This window comes from Neomonachus schauinslandi, chromosome 5, assembly GCF_002201575.2.
Source record: "Neomonachus schauinslandi chromosome 5, ASM220157v2, whole genome shotgun sequence".
Taxonomy (NCBI): Eukaryota; Metazoa; Chordata; class Mammalia; order Carnivora; family Phocidae; genus Neomonachus; species Neomonachus schauinslandi.
The window spans coordinates 152,711,394-152,731,394 of NC_058407.1; the positions used below are offsets into that span (position 1 = coordinate 152,711,394).

Sequence of the window (20,001 nt, forward strand, 5' to 3'; positions counted from 1 at the left end):
ATGAGTTCTAGTAATTTGGGGGTGGAGTCTTTTGGATTTTCCACATAGGTTATCATGTCATCTGTGAAGAGAGAGAGTTTGACTTCTTCTTTGCCAGTTTGAATTCCTTTTATTTCTTTTTGTTGTCTGATTGCTGTTGCTAGGACTTCTAGTACTATGTTGAACAATAGTGGTGGGAGTCAGCATCCTTGTCGTGTTCCTGATCTTAAGGGAAGGGCTCTCAGCTTTTCCGCATTGAGAATGATACCGCTGTGGGTTTTTCATAGATGGATTTTATGAACTTGAGGAATGTTCCCTCTATCCCTATACTCTGAAGAGTTTTAATCAGGAAAGGATGCTGTATTTTGTCAAATGCTTTTTCTGCATCAATTGAGAGGACCATATGGTTCTTCTCTCTCCTCTTATTAATGTGTTCTATCACATTGATTGATTTGCGAATATTGAACCACCCTTGCATCCCAGGGATAAATCCCACTTCGTCGTGGTGGATGATGCTTTTAATGTATTGTTGGATCCTATTAGCTAGGATTTTGTTGAGGATTTTGGAATCCATATTCATCAGGGATATTGGTCTGAAATTCTCCTTTTTGTTGGGGTCTTTGCCTGGTTTGGGGATTAAGGTAATGCTGGCCTCATAGAATGAGTCTGAAAGCTTTCTTTCTGTTTCTATTTTTTGAAACAGCTTCAGGGGAATAGGTATTATTTCTTTTTTGAATGTTTGGTAGAATTCCCCAGGGAATCCATCAGGCCCTGGACTCTTGTTTTTTGGGAGGTTTTTGATCACTGCTTCAATTTCGTTATTGGTTATTGGCCTATTCAGGTTGTCAATTTCTTCCTGTTTCAGTCTTGGGAGTTTATTATAGGTTTCCAGGAAGGCATCCATTTCATCTAGGTTGCTCAATTTTTTGGCATATAGTTGTTGCTAATAATTTCTTTTTTTTTTTAAAGATTTTATTTATTTATTTGAGAGAGAGAATGAGAGAGAGAGAGCACATGAGAGGGGGGAGGGTCAGAGGGAGAAGCAGACCCCCTGCTGAGCAAGGAGCCCGATGTGGGACTCGATCCCAGGACTCCAGGATCATGACCTGAGCCGAAGGCAGTCGCTTAACCAACTGAGCCACCCAGGCACCCATGTTGCTAATAATTTCTAATAATTGTTTCTATTTCCTTGGTGTTAGTCATGATCTCTCCCCTTGCATTCATGATTTTATTGATTTGGGGCCTTTCTCTTTTCTTTTGGATAAGTCTGGCCAGTGGTTTATCGATCTTATTAATTCTTTCAAAGAACCAGCTTCTAGTTTCGTTGATCTGATCTACTGTGTTCTGGTTTCTAATTCATTGATCTCTGCTCTAATCTTAATTATTTCTCTTCTAATGCATGGTTTAGGCATCGTTTGTTGCTTTTTCTCTAGTTCTTTAAGGTGTAGAGTTAGTTGGTGAATTCGGGATTTTTCTATTTTTTTGAGTGAGGCTTGGATGGGTATGAATTTCCCCCTTAGGACCGCCTTTGCAGTATCCCGTAGGTTTTGGACCAATGTGTTTTTGTTCTCATTGGTTTCCATGAATTTTTTTAAGTTCTTCTTTGATTTCCTGGTTGACCCAAACGTTCTTGAGCAGAGTAGTCTTTAGCTTCCAAGTGTTTGAATTTCTTCCAAATTTTTTCTTGTGTTTGAGTTCCAGTTTTAAAGCATTACCGTCTGAGAATATGCAGGGAATAATCTCAGTCTTTTGGTATCGGTTGAGACCTGATTTGTGACCTAGTATGTGGTCTGTTCTGGAGAAAGTTCCATGTGCGCTTGAGAAGAATGAGTATTCTGTACTTTTAGGGTGGAATGTTCTATATATAACTATGACGTCCATCTGGTCCAGTGTGTCATTCAAAGCTCTTTTTCTTTGTTGATTTTCTGCTTAGATGATCTGTCCATTGCTGAGAGTGGAGTATTGAGGTCTCCTACAATTAATGTATTGTTATCAATATGACTCTTTATTTTGGTTAACAGTTGGCTTATGTAGATGGCTGCTCCCATGTTGGGGGCATAGATATTTGCAATTGTTAGATCTTCTTGTTGGATAGACCCTTTAAGAATGATATAGTGTCCTTCTGTGTCTCTTAACTACAGTCTTTAGTTTAAAATCTAATTTGTCTGATATAAGAATTGCTATCTCAGCTTTCTTTTGAGGTCCGTTGGCATGGAAGATGGATCTCCATCCCTTCACTTTCAGTCTGGGTGTATCTTTAGGTTCAAAATGAGTCTCTTGTAGGCAGCATATGGATGGGTCCTGTGTTTTTATCCAATCTGCAACCCAGTGCCGTTTTATGGGAGTGTTTAGGCCACTCATGTTGAGAGTGATTATTGAAAGATATGAATTAATTGTCATCATGTTGCCTGTGAAGACGTTGTTTTTATAGATTGACCCTGTAAATTTCTGTTGTATATGATTCTTGGGGTCTTTCTCCTTTTATAGAACCCTCCTTAATATTTCTTGCAGGGCCGGCTTAGTGGTCACATATTCTTTCAGTTTCTGCCGGTCGCGGAAGCTCTGCATTTCTTCATCCATTCTAAATGACAGCCTTGCTGGATAAAGTATTCTTGGCTGCATGTTCTTCTCATTTAGTACCCTGAATATGTCCTGCCAGGCCTTTCTGGCTTGCCAGGTCTCTGTGGATAGGTCTGACGTTACTCTGATGTTCCTCCCTCTGTACGTAAGGAATTTCTTCCCCCTAACTGCCCTTAAGATGGTTTCCTTGGTTCTAAAGATTTGCGAGTTTTCCTATCACATGCCAGGGTGTTGGCCTCTTTTCCTTGATCTTGGGATGGGTCCTCTCTGCCTCTAGGACACGAATGTTTGTATCATTCCCCAGATTAAGGAAGTTCTCAGCTATGATTTGCTCAAATATATCTTCTAGTCCTCTCTCTTCACCCCCTTCAGGGATCCCAATAATTCTGACATTGGAACATTTCATGGTGTCACTTATTTCTCTGATTCTATTTTCATGGATTCTCAGTTGTTTTTCCCTGGCCTCTTCTTTTCCCTTCTTGTCTATTAATTGGTCTTCTAAAGCACTAATTCATTCTTCTGCCTCACTTACCCTAGCTGTTAGATTATCTAGATTAGATTGGATCTCATTGATAGCATTTTTAAGTTCTGCCAGTTCAGCTTTCATTTCTGCCCTTAGAGACTCTATGTTGCCATTAATTGATTTCTCCATTCTAGCTATCGTCTTCACAGTTGCTACCCTGAATTCCAGCTCCAACATCTTGGTTATATCTGAATCCATTTGTAAATCTGCTGCATAAGTCATAGTCTCTGAATCTTTCCTATTTTGGGGGTTCCTCCTCCTAGTCATTCTGTTGAGTGGTGGTTGAGGGAATGTACAGAGTCCCAATTATTGACCACAACCCAAGGAAGATGCACCTGTTTTCTTGGGACCTTAGGGTTGCTGGCCTCTTGTTTTCCCAGCCTGTCTTCTGGGGGAGGGGCCTGCCGCGCTGTTACTCAGGCAACCCTGTTTGGGCAGAGTTGCCGTGACCCCTATGGCGGGGGATGGGCTCAGTGGAAACTGGTTTTTTGGGGCTTTTGTTCCCTGGTGGCTTTCCCTGGCTACTTTCTGCATCTCTTCCGCGAGTCAGAGCAGAAGAGACCGTTTCCAACCCTCTGCCTCAGAGCGGAGAGGTCACAGCCTGTTTTTCAGTGAGCTCTCCAGGCCACACTATCTCCGTTTCTGTCTGTGCTGCTATAAACTGCAGTCCTGGGTTGTGCGCCCTCTGCAGTGCTCCCAGTCCTCGCCTCCAGGTCCGGGCACATCTCTGCCCTTTGTGCTTCTAAAACCGCCAACCACCCCCAGTTTGTGTGCCTGGCCCTACCGCTCCAGGTTTCCATCCGGGGGGGCTGCCCTAAAGTCCTTTCCCCACCGCTACCAGTCTGCGAGTCTGTGCCCAGTCCCCAGCACGGGAAGCTATGGCTCACTGGTGGTGTAGGATCCCGATGGCTCGGCTCCCTCCCCCTTCCTTTTATCCTCCCATATGTGCCCGCGCAATCACGGTTCCCTGCTTCGTACCTCGAAACCAAATGCCTGCAATATTCTGTTTGTAGAGATCCAGGTCTATCTTTTTACATCTCAAGCTGATTTCGTGGGTGTTCAGAGTGATTTGGTAGATATCCAGCTCAATTCCGGGGACCAGTTGGAATAGGGTCCCCTACTCCGTCATCTTTTCCCTCCTCATTATTCAGCCTTTAAAAAGAAGGAATGACACATGCTATATCATGGATGAATCTTGACGACATTATGTTGAGTGAGCTAATAAGCCAGCCACAAAAGGATGGATACAGTATGGTTCACTTATATCACGTATCTAGAGTAGTTAAAGTCATAGAGACAGAAAGTAGAATGGTCAGGAACTGGGGGAAAGAAGAAACTGCAAGCAGACTCTGAATAACTTGTTGAAGAACAGTTTGGTTGAAAGGTACTAGGTAATACTAATTAATAGTCAAACCAAGTTTATCCAAAGGAAAAAAAATGGTTGAAATGTATTTGCAACCACCAATTTTTTACATTTTGGATAATTTGTTGAATGGAGGGGTAGTTTTACAACATATGTTGGAATTTTTGGCCCATTTGTCAGAATTGTCAGATTCCTAGGGGGCTACTTCCTACCTTTTAAATTTGTAATCAGCTTATCTTTTCTTCTTAAAAAGATTTTATTTATTTATTTGAGAGAGAGAGAACACAAGCCGAAGGGGAGGGGCAGAGAGAGAGGGATAAGCACGTTCCCCCACTGAGCAGGGAGCCAGGTGCAATGCGGGGCTCGATCCCAGGACCTTGAGATCATGATCCGAGCCGAAGACAGACGCTTAACTGACTGAGTCACCCAGGTGCCCCATGTAATTAGTTTATCTTTTTTAACCAGGTGGTTGTCCTAACCAATTTATTATCAGTTTGTTTTCAACTAAGTTATTTTGGCCAGTTCACCTGGACTTCGCTATGTTATGCCAAAACCTACTTATATGAGGTTCCGATTTTATTCCAAAATCAGATAGGATTGATTTTTTAAAAAATTATCCGCCCATGAGGAATATGCCTGCAAAGCCAGAGGATGGGGCACTTGGAACAGATGATAAAGCCTGGACTTTACCCTCCAGTGGCTTTAGATGTATAGACCTGAGCAGCATTGTTGGGTCCCGTGGGGGCTGGAGGGATCCTGACACGGGTGGTCTTGTTTTCCAACTGAGAAAGGTACCAGTTTCAGAGCCTGAGGCACTGTTTGACTGGAGGAGAGGCACTGAATCCTGATGTGAGAGAGAAGTGGAAGAGCCAGGTGGGCCTGGAGCTGCATGAAGGCTATGGCCAGTCTAAAACAGTGAGTGCTACTGGGGCCCGGGTCCCTGCCGCAGGTCATCTCCACCTGCACCCTCAGCCACTTGGTGGAGATGACCAGCCCGAAGAGCCTCCTGCCTTCCTGGCTGTGACACCCATCAGGGACTGCCCTGCCCCCTGGGAGAAGCTGATAACAAAATCCCATCAGCTTCTCTTCCCTTTTGGTTTAAAAGATAAAGTGATTTCACAATGACACTATAGCCAGCAAACCTACTCTCACGACTGCAGGTACCATTTGTCTCCACCAGGACAGCCTCCATCTGTCTCTGGTCAGAGCCCAGGATCTTACCCAGTATTCCCCACAGCCATCCGGGCAGCAGAGAGTTGGGGGTCAACTGAGTCTTTTGGCTTAGCGACACATTTGGTTCTTTATGTGTCAGTGTCCAGTAGGGCATTCAATAAATGTTTGTTGACTATGGAAAGAAGAGAAGGAAGGAAGGGAGGCAGAAGGAAGGGAGAGAAATGAAGAGCAGGTCGGAGAGGGGAGAGAGAAGGAGCGGTAGAAGGCAGAGTGAGAGAAAAGGTGGACACCAGGAAGGGGAAGAAGCTACAGGGATACGTCTCCACCTTTCTGGACCTGCTTTCTCTCCAGGTTTTAATCTGTGCCAATTCAAAAGGCATGAAAATCAAGTCTGGATCCATGGGGAAAGCATCTCCACTTTATGATGTGCAGGTAGGCAGCCTCCCCCAACTGTTGTTGAGGCTTGGCTCAAAGAGGAGAGCAAAATGCATGTCCTGGTTAGCATCAGCAGGCTCAGCTGGTGGGGTGGTCTGGCTGTGCAGATATCCAGACACGGCCCTGTGATCTCTCTGCCAGATCATGGATGATGAGGGCAACATCCTATCTCCAGGAGAAGAGGGGAATATTGCTGTCCAAGTCAGGCCCACCCGGCCCTTCTGTTTCTTCAGTTGCTATTTGGTAAGTGGCAGGGAATGGCCATTTTCACAGTGATTTCTGTGTGTCGAGTGTTGTGTTCTAATATTTATAAATACTTACTTGTTTAACCCTTGTAATAACTGCATGAGGTAGGTTGGCACTATTATTGATAAGGTGCTATTATTGATAAGGAAAGGAGAAAGATTGACTTACCCAATGTCAGGCAACTAGTATGTCCAGGACGTGAATTTAAGCATGGGTATGTCTGAGAGCAAATTTATAACACGGGACACCCCATCATTTTAATGATGAGAATTTTTTTTTAAAGATTTTATTTATTTGAGGGAGGGAGAGTGAGCACGAGAGAGCACAAGCAGGGGGTAGGGGCAGGCAGAGGGAGAAGCAGACTCCCCACCGAGCAAGGAGCCCGATGTGGAGCTGGATCTTAGGATCCCGAGATCATGACTTGAGCTGAAGGCAGCCATTTAACCACCTCAGCCACCCAGGTGCCCCTAATGATGAGAAATTGCAGCTCAGAGAAGAGAAGGGACTTCACAAAAGTCAAACTACAATTTGTGTCAGAGCCTAATCTCAGGATTCTTTTTGTCTTAAGTCTTGTGTGGCTCAGAGGGGGTCTGCTGGCAGGGCTGTGTCCTAGGATTCTAGTCTAAGTTTCTGTGATAATCCAGGAATGACCTCTCCCTTGTGCCTGCTTTGGTGGGTGTTTATGATGTGCTTTCTTTTTGTTAGACCCTTCTCTATAAAGCTCTACTGACATGGTTTTCAACTTGGTGGCACATTAGAAAACCTTGGAAACTTCAAAACATGACTGGTACTCAAGCCCCACTTGATGAGATTAAACTTTCTGATGATGTGGATCAGTTCCCCTGGTGATTCGAAAGTGCAGCCAAGGTTGAGAACCATGGCTTTGTAAGGAATTCCATCTGGCATGTATATGATGCCATCCGTCAGCTACAACACTAGAAGGAAGAGATAAAGATAAGTCCATTTGTTTTTAAAATGGTGAGTATCTATTTTAGTGGCTTTTTTGTGATTACAAGAGAGATAGTCTTTCATGGTATTTCATTTAAAGTCACAGAAACTTACCTACCAGAATAAACAAACAAACAACTCCCCCCCCCCCAAAAACCCCGAACAACAACACAGTAATACACCAAGCAGAGATAATTTTAAAATTTTAGTGTATTTCCATCTAATCATTTTTAAAATTTTTTATTGTTATGTTAATCACCATACGTTACACCATTAGTTTTTGATGTAGTGTTCCCTGATTCATTGTTTGTGCCGTCTAATCATTTTTGTAAGCAATAGCAAATCCTTGACTTTTCTGAATAATTCATTCATTATTTATTGAGTGGCTACTTCATGCCATTAAGTCTATAGCAATGACAGAAAGACAAGACCTAGTCCTCACAGGGCTCACATACAGGACCCTTGTGGGTCTGTGATCATTCCATTGAGAGAGTCAAGTAATTTGTAGGGTTATTTGCTGGACAGGAATCTTTACTTTTTTCAACTTTTTCTTTTCAGCACCAGCTGTTGGTTTTCTTCGTGGGTCATTTTTAACCAAGGGAAAAAAAAAACATTAAATCTCAGTATTATACTAAGCAAAGTAAGTCAGTCAGAGAACAACAAATACCATATGATTTCACTCCTATGTGGAATTAAGAAACAAAACAGACGAACATGGGGGAAAAAAGAGGGAAACCATAAAACAGACTCGTAACTATAGAGAACAAACAGGGTTGATGGAGGGGAAGTGGATGGGGAATGGAGATGGGTATTAAGGAGGGCACTTGTGGTAAGCACTGGGTGTTGTAGATAAGTGATGAATCACTAAATTCTATTCCTGAAACTAATATTATACTCTATGTTAACTGGAATTTAAATAAAAACTAAAAACTAATAAAAATAAAAAGATAAAAAAAAATCTCAGAAAAAAGTGATCTGTCATGTCAACTTGGTCAGAAATAAAAGTTTGATATATTCATACATAGCTAAGTTTTGGCAGTTTCTTCTGTTTAGTTGGTCGTTTGTTTTATCCCTGGATTGATACCATAGAGCCTCATCCAGGAAAACATTCTCATAACTCTTAATATCTACTAAAGCAAGCCTCTCCTTCCTCAACTTCTTTAGAAATATTTTACCTACTCTCGGCTCTCTACTGTCTCATGTACATTTTAGAATCAAATTGTCAAATTCCATGGAAAATGGTTAATGAGTGTCCCTAAGTCTATAGATCAATTTGGGAGAATTAACATATTTATGATATTAAGTCTTTCTATCCTTCCATTTATATCTTCTTTACTGTTTTGTAGAGTTGTTTTTTTTTAAGATTTTATTTATTTATTTATTTGACAGAGAGAGAGAGAGAGCACAAGTAGGCAGAGCGGCAGGCAGAGGGAGAGGGAGAAACAGGCTCCCCGCTGAGCAGGGAGCCTGATGTGGAGCTCGATCCCAGGACCCTGGGATCGTGACCTGAGCCGAAGGCAGACGCTTAACGACTGAGCCACCCAGGCGCCCTGTTTTTTAGAGTTTTAAGTTTTCTTTTTATACTTCTTTCAGATTTTGTGTGAGATTTATTTTAAGGTTTTTTTTTTTTTTAAGTGTAACTCTTTCTTTTTTTTTTTTAAGATTTTATTTATTTATTTGACAGAGAGAGAGAGATAGCGAGAGCAGGAACACAAGCAGGGGGAGTGGGAGAGGGAGAAGCAGGCTTCCCGCCGAGCAGGGAGCCTGATGAGGGACTTGATCCCAGGACCCTGGGATCATGACCTGAGTTGAAGGCAGACACTTAACAACTGAGCCACCCAGGCGCCCTATTTTAAGGTATTGACAGCTTAGTTTTTTGCTTTTTCTCTGAATGCAGTTTTAAAATTGAGGCATAATTTACATACAGTAAGTGTACCTACATTACATGTATATAGGTCAATGACTTTTGACCCATGTATACACTTGTGTGACCATCACCACAATCAAGATATAGAACATTCTTTTTTTTTTTTTTTTAAAGATTTTATTTATTTATTTGAGACAGAGAGAATGAGAGACAGAGAGCATGAGAGGGAGGAGGGTCAGAGGGAGAAGCAGACTCCCCGCCGAGCAGGGAGCCCGATGCGGGACTCGATCCCAGGACTCCAGGATCATGACCTGAGCCGAAGGCAGTCGCTTAACCAACTGAGCCACCCAGGTGCCCAAGATATAGAACATTCTTATCACCTGAAAGAGTTCCCTTGTGCCCCCCAGCAGTCATTCCCCAAGCCATTGGCAATTGCTAAATTATTTGGTGTTGCTAATAGAATACTTTTGCCTTTTTTTTTTTTAAAGAACTTTATGTAAATGGAATCATAAAGCATTCATATTTGTGTGTCTGGTTTCTTTTTTTTTTAAAGATATTTATTTATTTATTTAACAGAGAGAGAAAGCATAGAAGCAGGGGGAGAGGCAGAGGGAGGGGGAGAAGCAGGCTCCCTACTGAGCAGGGAGCCGGCATGGGGCTCGATTCCAGGACCGTGGGATCATGACCTGAGCCAAAGGCAGACGCTTAACCAACTAAGCCACCCAGGCACCCCTGGTTTCTTTTTTCTTTTTCTTTTTTTAAAGATTCATTTATTTATTTGAGAGAGAGAGAAAAAAAACACAAGCGGGGGGAGCGGCAGGCAGAGGGAGAGGGAGAAACAGGCTCCCCGCTGAGCAGAAGACCTGACGTGGGGCTTGATCCCATGACCCTGGATCCTGACCTAAGCCAAAGGCAGATGCTTAACCGACTGAGCCACCCAGGCGCCCGCTGGTTTCTTTTTTTTTTTTTTTTAATTCATTTCTTATTTTATTTTTTAACTTAAATTTTACTTAGTTAACATACAGTGCAATATTGGTTTCTGGAGCAGAATTCAGTGATTCATCACTTACATACAACACCCAGTGCTCATCACACGTGCCCTCCTCAGTACCCATCGCCCATCTAGCCCATCCCCGATCCACCTCCCTCCATCAACCCTCAGTTTATTCCCTATCATTTAGAGTCACTTAATGATTCATTTCCCTCTCTCCTTTTTTTCTTCCCCCCCCTTCCCTTATGTTCATCTGTTTTCTGTCTTAAATTCCACATATGAGTGAGATCTATGGTATTTGTCTTTCTCTGACTTATTTCGCTTAGCATAATACACTCTAGCTCCATCCATGTCATTGCACATGGCAAGATTTCATTTTTTGATGGCTGAGTAATATACCATTATATATACATACCATATATACATACCAAATATACATGTATATGTAGATACATAGATGTGATACACACACACACACACACACACATACATACACACCACATCTTCTTTATCCATTCATCAGTCAGTGGACACTTGGGCTCTTTCCATAGTTTAGCTATTGTTGATAATGCTACTATAAACACTGGGATGCATGTAACCCTTTAAATTTGTATTTTTGTGTCCTTTGGGTAAATACCTAGTAGCACAATTGCTGGATCATAGGGTAGTTCTGTTTTTAACTTTTTGAGGCACCTCTATACTGTTCTCCAGAGTGGCCATACGAGTTTGCATTCCCACCAACAGTGTAAGAGGGTTCCCCTTTCTCCACATCCTCGCCAACACCTGATGTGTCCTGTGTTGTTAATTTTAGCCATTCTGACAGATGTGTGGTATCTCATTGTGGTTTTGATTGGTATTTCCCTGACCAGTGATGTTGAGCATCTTTACATGTGTCTGTTAGCCATCTGGATGTCTTCTTTGGAAAAGTGTCTATTCATGTCTTCTGCCCATTTCTTAACTGGATTGTTTGTTTTTTGGGTGTTGAGTTTGAGAAGTTCTTTATAGATCTTGGATACTAACCCTTCATCACATATGTCATTTGCCAATATCTTCTCCCATTCCGTAAGCTGCCTTTTAGTTTTGTTGATAGTTTCCTTCGTTGTGCAGAAGCTTTTTATCTTGATGAAGTCCCAATAGTTCATTTTTGCTTTTGTTTTCCTTTCTGGCATTGTCTAGTAAGAAACTGTTACGGCCGAGTCAAAGAGGTTTCTGCCTGTGTTCTCCTCTAGGATTTTGATGGTTTCCTATCTCACATTGAGGTCTTTCATCCATTTTGAATTTATTTTTGTGTATGGTGTAAGAAAGTTTCACTCTTGGCATATTGCTGTACAGTTTTCCCAACACCATTTGTTGAAGAGACTGTCTTTTTTCCATTGGAAATTCTTTCCTGCTTTATTGAAGATTAGTTGACCATATAGTTTTGGGTCCATTTCTGGGTTCTCTATTCTGTTCCATTGATTTATTTGTCTGTTTTTGTGCCAGTATCATACTGTCTTGATGACTACAGCTTTTTAACATAGCTTGAAATATGGAATCGTGATGCCTCATTTTGTTTTTCTTTTTCAGGATTGCTTTGGCTATTTAGGGTGTTTGTGGTTCCATACACATTTTAGTATTGTTTGTTCTAGGTCTGTGAAAAATGCTGGTGGTATTTTGATAGGGATACATTAACTGTATAGTTTGTTTTGGGTAGTATAGACATTTTAACAATGTTCTTCTAATCCATGAGCATGGAATGTTTTTCCATTTCTTTGTGTCCTCTTCAATTTCTTTCATAAGTGTTCTATAGTTTTCAGAGTACAGATCTTTTTCGTCTTTAGTTAGGTATATTCCTAGGTATCTTATTATTTTTGGTACAATTGCAAATGGGATCGATTCTTTGATTTATTTTCCTGCTGCTTCGTTATTGGTATATAGAAATGCAACAGGTTTCTGAACAATGATTTTATATCTTGCAACTTTGCTGAATTCATATATGAGTTCTAGCAATTTTTTGGTGGAGTCTTTCAGGTTTTCTACATAGGGTATTATGTCATCTGGAAGGGAAAGTTTGACTTCTTCCTTGCCAATTTTGATACCTTTTATTTCTGTTTGTTGTCTAATTGCTGAGGCTAAGATAAGATGTCCAGTACTATGTTAAATAGTAATGGTGAGAATGGACATCCTTGTCTTATTCCTGACCATGTGGGAAAGGTTGTCAGTTTTTCCCCATTGAGGATATTTGCTGTGGATTTTCTGTATATGGCCTTTATGATGTTGAGGTATGTTCCATCTATCCCTACTTTGTTAAGTGTTTTTATCAGGAAAGGATTCTGTATTTGATCAAATGCTTTTTCTGCATCTACTGAGGATCATATGGTTCTTATTCTTTCTTTTATTAATGTGGTGTATCATGTTGATTGATTTGCAAATATTGAACCATCCCTGCAGCCCAGCAATAAATCCCACTTGATCGTGTGAATAATTATTTTAATGTACTGTTGGATTTGATTTGCTAGTATTTTATTGAGACTTTTTGCATCCATGTTCATCAGGGATATTGGCCTGTAATTCTCCTTTTTCGTGGGGTCTTTGTCTGGTTTTGGAGTTAAGGTAATGCTGGCTTCGTAGAATGAGTTCAGAAGTTTTCCTTCCATTTCTTTCTTTTTTTTTTTTTAACAGTTTGAGGAGAATAGTTATTAACTCTTCTTCAAATGTCTGGTAGAATTCCCCTGGGAAACTATCTGGCCCTGGACTTTTGTTTGTTGGGAGATTTTTGATTACTGATTCAATTTATTTGCTGGTTATGGGTCCATTCAAATTTTGTTTCTTCCTGTTTCAGTTTTGGTAGTTTGTAGGTTTCTAAAAATTTGTCCATTTCTTCCAGGTTGCCCAGTTTGTTGGCATATAATTTTTCATAGTATTCTCTTATAATTGTTTGTATTTCTGTGGTGTTGGTTATGATCTCTTCTATTTGTGATTTTTCTCTATTTGGGTCCTTTCTCTTTTCTTCTTGATAAGTCTGGCTGGGGTTTATCAAATTTATTAATTCATTTGAAGAACCAGCTCTTAGTTTTGTTAATCCATTCTACTGGGGTTTTTTGTTTGTTTCTATATCATTTATTTCTGCTCTAATCTTTATTATTTCCCTTCTTCTGCTGGCATTAGGCTTTATTTGCTATTCTTTTTCTAGCTTCTTTAGGTGTAAGATTAGGTTGTGTATTTGAGACTTTTTTTGCTTCTTGAGGTGGGCCTGTATTGCAGTATACTTCCCTCAAGGACTGCCTTTGCTGCATCCCAAAGGTTTTGGACTATTGTGTTTTCATTTACATTCATTTCCATGTATTTTTTAATTTCTTCCTTAATTTCCTGGTTAACCCATTCATTCTTTAGTAGGATGTTCTTTAACCTCCATGTATTTGTGGTCTTTGCAAATTTTTTCTTGTGGTTGACTTCTTAGTTTCTTAGCATTGTGATCAGAAAATAGGTATGGTATGATCTCAATCTTTTTGTACTTGTTGAGAGCTGATTTGTGACTAGTATGTGATCTATTCTGGAGAATGTCCCATGTGCACTCGAAAAGAACGTGTATTCTGCTGCTTTAGGATGAAATGTTCTGAATATATCTGTTAAGTCCATCTGGTGCAGTGTGTCATTCAAAGCCATTGTTTCCTTGAATATTACTATGTTTTAATAAGTTACTGAGTTCCCTAAATCTACCTTCATGGTCCATCACCTTTCTTTCCCTCTTCTTTTCAACTTCATTATTTTCCATAATTTTATCTTCTGATTCACTGATTCACTCTTCTGTTTCATCCATCCATCTTCGTTTTTATGCCCTCCATTTGGAATTGCATCTCAGTTATAACATTTTAAATTTTGGTCTAACTAGATTTTAGTTATTTTATCTCTGCAGTAAGGGATTCTCTACTGTCTTGTATGCTTTTTTCAAGCCCAGCTAGTATCCTGTTAATTGTTGTTTTAAATTCTAGCTCAGACATCTTACTTATATCATATTGATTAAATCCCTGGCCATGAGTTCTACCTCCTCTTCTTTCTTTTGGGGTGAATTTCTCCATATCATCATTTTGTCCAGAAAAGAAAAGAAGAAAGAAAAAGAAAAAAGAAAACAACAACAACAAAACAAAAAAACTAGATCCTGGGTGTGTCTTGGTCTGCTTGTCAAAAGAATCTAGATCCCAAAATAAGAAAGGAAAAAAATAAAATATAATGAAAGTAAACGAAAAAATAGTATATATATATATGGTATATATAAAACAAAAATTTTTTTAATTAAAAAATTTTTAAAAAGAATTGAAAAAATAAGAAAATAAATGAAAAAAAATAAAGAATAAAAGTACAAAGGAGGCTAGATACTATTTTCCCCTAGAGCTGAAGCTTTGCAGCCCTCTCTGATCAGAAGACTTTGTGTGAGCGAGTTGTTTGTGCTGGTCTTCTGGGGGAGGGGCCTGTTGCACGATTCTCAGGTGGACTTACTTAGTGGAAATGGGTCTCCAGTTTGCAGGGAGGCAGGGCTTGGTGTAAGCAGCTCTGGACTCCACTAGGTGGTGCTGTTTTGCTCCTTGAAGGCTTTCAGTGATGATGGGCAGGTTAAATATGGCAGCCCCCCTCCCCCTTCCAGTCCCACAGTTGAAAGTTAATGCCCCCAACTCTTCAATGAGCCCTCACAGAAAAGCAGTCAATCACTCTTGTGTCCCCGGTTTCCATCAGAACCCTGCATTCACCCTGCCTGTGTCTGAGCTTTTTATCTCAGGCATGCAACTGAACTTCAAAACTCCAAATTTTAGGGACTCCTGCAGGTCGGACTGTACTGTTCCTCCCCCATGCTTCTCCTGTTTGCCAGGCCTGTCCCAGGAAAGAGGTCACAGGACCTCGGAGTGATTCGCAGTTTATGGCAAAACAGAGCAGAAAGCCAGCACCTAGACTGGCTGTTCTTAGCCGGCTTCCACACTCCTGTGCCTGGGAACAGTGCAGCACTTAGGTGCCATCTGTTCTTCTTGCGACCCAGAGGATTCTGAGACCACAGTGTCACATGTGAGTTCTGCCCTGCTTCGCCACCTGAGCACCCTTAAGCCAGGCATGTACCCATGGTAGCAGACTTCTAAAAGTTCTGATTTTGTGCTCCGCTGCTTATAATACTTTGTGGTAGCCTCCACCGTGGGCTCCCTCCCTGCCGCTCCCTCCACAGCTATGTCTCCCCAAATTCAAGCCTCTGCACCTCCTACCTACCAAAAGGTGGCCCCTTTTCTACTTGTGGACTTGCAGTTTTTGTTCTCTCAGACCTCTGATTGATTTATTAGGTGTTCCAAATGATTTATAGCTATCTAGCTGTATTCGAGGGACGAGACAAGCTTAGGGTGCCCCTGATCCTCTGCCGTCTTAACTCCCTGTCTGGTTTCATTTATTCAGCATAACTGTGTGTTTTGAGACATACCTGGATAGTTGCACACAGCAGTAATTTGTTTTTTTCCTGTTGAGTAGTAGCTTCTTGAAAGCTTTGAGACTCAGAGTTTGGTTAGTTTTTCCTCCTTCCTCTCCTCTTGTCTTTTGGACATCTGCTCACTTTCTACCTTCAGTGATTCCTGAGCACAAAGAGTATCAGTGTGTTCTTTTATCCTAAAAAACAGAGCCAATGGCCCTGTGTCCACCCTCCTGCATTCAACTATGCTTCCTCGGACCCTTCCAAGGGATGGTAGCAAGTTAATCATTTCCTGGCATCTCCTTCCATTTAAAAGAGAGAAAAATGCACAAATTCACAGCTCCTCATCCAGTGGGAAATTCTGGCCAGCATGGTCTCTTGGAACTGCTTTTAGGGGTCCCCAGCCTCCTGCACGGGCCTTCGAGGGCTGTAGCTGGCTTGAATGGCTGTGCCAAGATGGCCCTTCACATACTTACTTTGTCTTCCAGAACAATCCTCAGAAGACAGAGGCATCAGAACGAGGGGACTTTCACATCATGGGGGACCGAGCCCACAAGGACAAGGATGGCTACTTTTGGTTCACAGGAATAAATGATGATGTGATCAATTCCTCAAGGTCAAGCTGACTGCTCTGTCCTTCTGCTTTTGAAGCTTCGTCGCAGGGGAGGTGGGAAGCAGTCACTTGGAAGAGTGTGTTTTTCTCTTCCAGCTACCGGATTGGGCCCGTTGAAGTGGAAAATGCCCTTGCTGAGCACCCTGTTGTTCTGGAGGCTGCTGTGGTCAGCAGCCCAGACCCCATCAGAGGGGAGGTAACTAGTCCAGCCAAGAACATTGCCTCCTGGTTCTATACCTGTTTGCACCCAGCAGAGTAAGCTCCACCGAGGTACTACAAAGTCTGAAATGCCACCATCGGGCACACATTCCTTTTGGTTAAGCATTACCCTCCTGTCTTTAGAGACATACTTTTGCGTCGAATGGACCCAGAACTGGGTCCAAAAGAGGTGGACTGTTGGAAAGAGATCTTGGCAGTGGGTGCAGGCTCTGTCATCCATCCTGGCCAATAAAGAGTCCTTTCCCATTTGCAGATGAGGATATAGCAAGCACACCAGACATGGCTGCTGATGGTTCTAACCTGGGAGGAATATCCACCTTAAGGGATTACAAAGTAAGTATCCAAAGTGACCCTGATGTATCAGAAGGATGGGCCAAATTTAATAAGCTGACCTTCCTCAGGAGAAATGCAAATTCCTTCCCATGGGTCCCAGAGGAATAGATAGAATGGGAGAAATGAAGCTCATAGGCAGGCCTGTGTGCTTTTCACTGGCTGTAAATCCAACATAATCCTACAGTATAGTGTAGTTACCTTATGAAAGTTAGTACAACATCAGGCAGTGTTCTCAGAAGCACCAGGGCCAGAGGAGTGGGTCTCTAAGTCAGGGCCCTAGACTACTCATAGCTGCATCATCTGGGATTCTTATTTAAAATACAGATTTCTAGACCTCAAATCGGTCTTGCTGAATTAGAGTGAGTGAGGATGCAGCCCAAGGCTTCTTCATTTTGACCAGAAGCCCCTAGCCAAATGATTCTGATGCCAATTAAACTTTGAGGCCAATGATGTAGAATAAGGAAGGTGGGAGCCCTATGTATATTCTGGAGAAATCACACCTGGAAAAGTACACCTAGCTTTGTATACCCCAAATTAGCTGGGGTTGTGACAAATGGCTGTGTGCGGTTAATCTACATATAGTACTCAGAACAGAGCCTGGCACATAGAAAATACTCAATAAATGTTTGGTAGTTTTAACAATCAGAGAGAGCCTTTCCTAATAACCAGATCTATCTGAAAGTGAAATGTAGTGAGATGCCCACCTTTAGGAAGCATGCAAAGAAGGTGAACCCCCACCTAACAGGATGTTGTTGACAGAGCTGTATGCTGAGGTGGGTAGCAGGCTACTGGCCTTTGAATTCTTCCACTCCTGTCAGAAACCATGTTCTGTTGTACTCCTCGTCCTTGGTGGGAGGCAGCCTGCAAAGAAAGGCTCAGGCAGAAACAACCAAGGTACAGAATGTCCCCTCAGGACAGAGGGCACTGAAGCTGTGCAGCAAAATGTTTGCTGGTTGCAAACACTTGTACATGCAGGCTCAGAAATACACACCTCCCCTTGGAAGTGGTATGCATTATTCCCAATCCTGCCTATTCAAGCCTCTGCTAATTTTCCAGTGAGAACGATTTGGAAGTAATGGACCCTGAGGAGTTTGTGAAGCTCCTTTCTCCACAAAGTATTTGCATCAGAAAAGAAGCTTGTTGGCTACTCATGTTGTTATATCAGGAGAGGGGAGCAGTTTGGGGAATAGGTAGAATCCTGGAATCATTCCACAAAAGCCAGTGTTTCCAATAGTTGGTCGTGGAATGGAGGCAACAGGGGAAAAAAATGGTGTTGTCCATTTTGCTGGCTGAGCCAGAGGAGCTGGTAGGACTTTCATGCTTAGGTGGCAAAAGGAAGAAAAAGTTGTTATAAAGGGCCTGATTCTTTCTGATTTTGGAGGGTTTGTTTTTGTTTTCTTCTGGCAGGTGGTGAAGGCATTTATTGTCCTTTCTCCAGCTTACTCCTCTCAAGATCCTAAGAAACTAACCCAGGAGCTCCAAGAGCATGTGAAAAGGGTGACCGCTCCATACAAGTACCCCAGGAAGGTAAACATCAGGGGTTCTAGGACTTGATGAGCTGAGAAATCCCCTGAGCACACACTACATTGGCTCTCAGTCAGGGCCAAGCCCAGGGTGGGGGGTGCGTGATGAAGGTACAAATAACCGAGCTTCTCCTTCAGCCTTTTCTCCCTGTTTCCTCACTGGACCCTCCCCAAACCACATTTTATTCCTACTCTAAGAAGTGACAGACACCGGATTTGGGGGGTGGGAGGGTGGGGGGGATGGTGCTGAATCTCTGCGGGCAAGGTCATGTGCCCCAGACTAGCCATTTTGGTCATTGCCATTTAGAGAAAACTATGAATCATGGAGGCTTTCCAACAAAGTGACAGAGGGTATGAAGTCATAACTCTTTCTAGGAAATGATGATTTCAAACTGTTTTTGTTTTATGGTCACTAGGTGGCCTTTGTTTCAGAATTGCCCAAGACGGTTTCTGGAAAGATCCAAAGGAATAAATTGAGAAGCCAAGAGTGGGGGGAGTTGAGAGGCAACCCCCAAAAGGCCCGATAGGCCTCTGAAGCTTCTAAGAGGAACTGTTGGGATCACTGGTTAGTCCTTGTTTGGAGCATCATCCCTTCAACCCTATGGACATCAAAGGCTTTCAGTTTCAAATGGGCATCTCCAAAATCGCTGGGAGGAGCCTGGAAGAGAGTGGAAGAATGTCACTAGCCCAGAGTGCACAGCCCCTGCCAGTCTAGCATATGTTTGATGCCTTGACTTCCCCCTCCTCTCTCTGAAGGCAACCTCAGCAGCTGATGCTCTGAAGGACAGGTCACCATAAAGTCAGGGCTCCTGTGATCTCATTCACTGCCGGTCATTCAGGGCCGGTGGGGGTGTAACCACTTGATCCTTTTGATAAAGCCATTTGATAATCATATCCAGGGCCATGAAAAATTGGTCCTACCCTTTTGCTCAGAAATTCCATCTTTGGTAATCACTACAAAAGACAGGATTCAAGGATATTTACTTGAACATTGTTTAAAACTGTAAAAAAAAAAAAAAAAAGGAGAAAGGAAAAAAAATCAATGTCCAACCAATAGGACAATGATTAAGTTGTAGTAGATTAACTCAATAACATATTATGTGACCTTTAAAAATATGCCTTGGGGCCACCTTGAGCTAAATTAATTTTAAGTCATAATAAAAATAATATATGTGTAGTGGAGAACCATAACTTTGAAAGGTAAAGGAAAAACTATGGAAAAAAAGCCTGAAAGGAAATACTTATGTTAAAAGTATTGAAAATAGTGGATGATAGTTTTCTCCTTTCCTCTGCGTTTCTCTATTTTCCAAGCTTTCTCAGTGAGCATGTGTAACTATTGTAATGAAAAAATTATCTTAAAGAAACAATTCCCCCAAATCACACTCTGCCTCCAACACATCATCCCTCAAAGACTAGTGTATTACGTTGTGACCACAAAATACACAAGGACCCAAAACCACATCTCAGTCCCGGAAACAGAAAGAGGCGGCTCTGGGCCTCTGAGACCAGCCCTATGCGGAGACGAAGCAGATGGAAACTCAACGTGATCTTCAGTGCTGCTTAGCCAAACCCCAAGATCTCCATTCACCCACCAATCAATATTTATTGAGCACCTACTCAGTGCTGGGCTCTGGGAATGCAACAATAAGCAAAAGCCAACCCAGTCAGCACCTGTATTAATCTGTCTGGACTGACAAAGTACCACAGACTGGGAGGCTTGCTTGCTTTCTCTCTCTCTCTCTTTCCTTCCTTCCTTCCTTCCTTCCTTCCTTCCTTCCTTCCTTCCTTC

At 42.0% G+C, this 20,001-nt stretch overlaps 1 protein-coding gene across 1 annotated transcript in view; it reads left to right on the top strand.

Annotated features, from left to right (window-relative positions):
• Positions 1 to 19,218, top strand: part of LOC110587842 (acyl-coenzyme A synthetase ACSM5, mitochondrial) — an 81,089-nt gene extending 61,871 nt beyond the window's left edge. The window contains 7 exon segments of the mRNA XM_044915081.1: positions 5,237 to 5,360; positions 5,970 to 6,050; positions 6,195 to 6,296; positions 16,013 to 16,140; positions 16,234 to 16,333; positions 18,097 to 18,216; positions 18,629 to 19,218. Coding sequence (XP_044771016.1) covers positions 5,237 to 5,360; positions 5,970 to 6,050; positions 6,195 to 6,296; positions 16,013 to 16,140; positions 16,234 to 16,333; positions 18,097 to 18,216; positions 18,629 to 18,739 — 766 coding nt within the window. The 3' untranslated portion in view covers positions 18,740 to 19,218.
• The last annotated feature ends 783 nt before the right edge of the window (positions 19,219 to 20,001 follow it).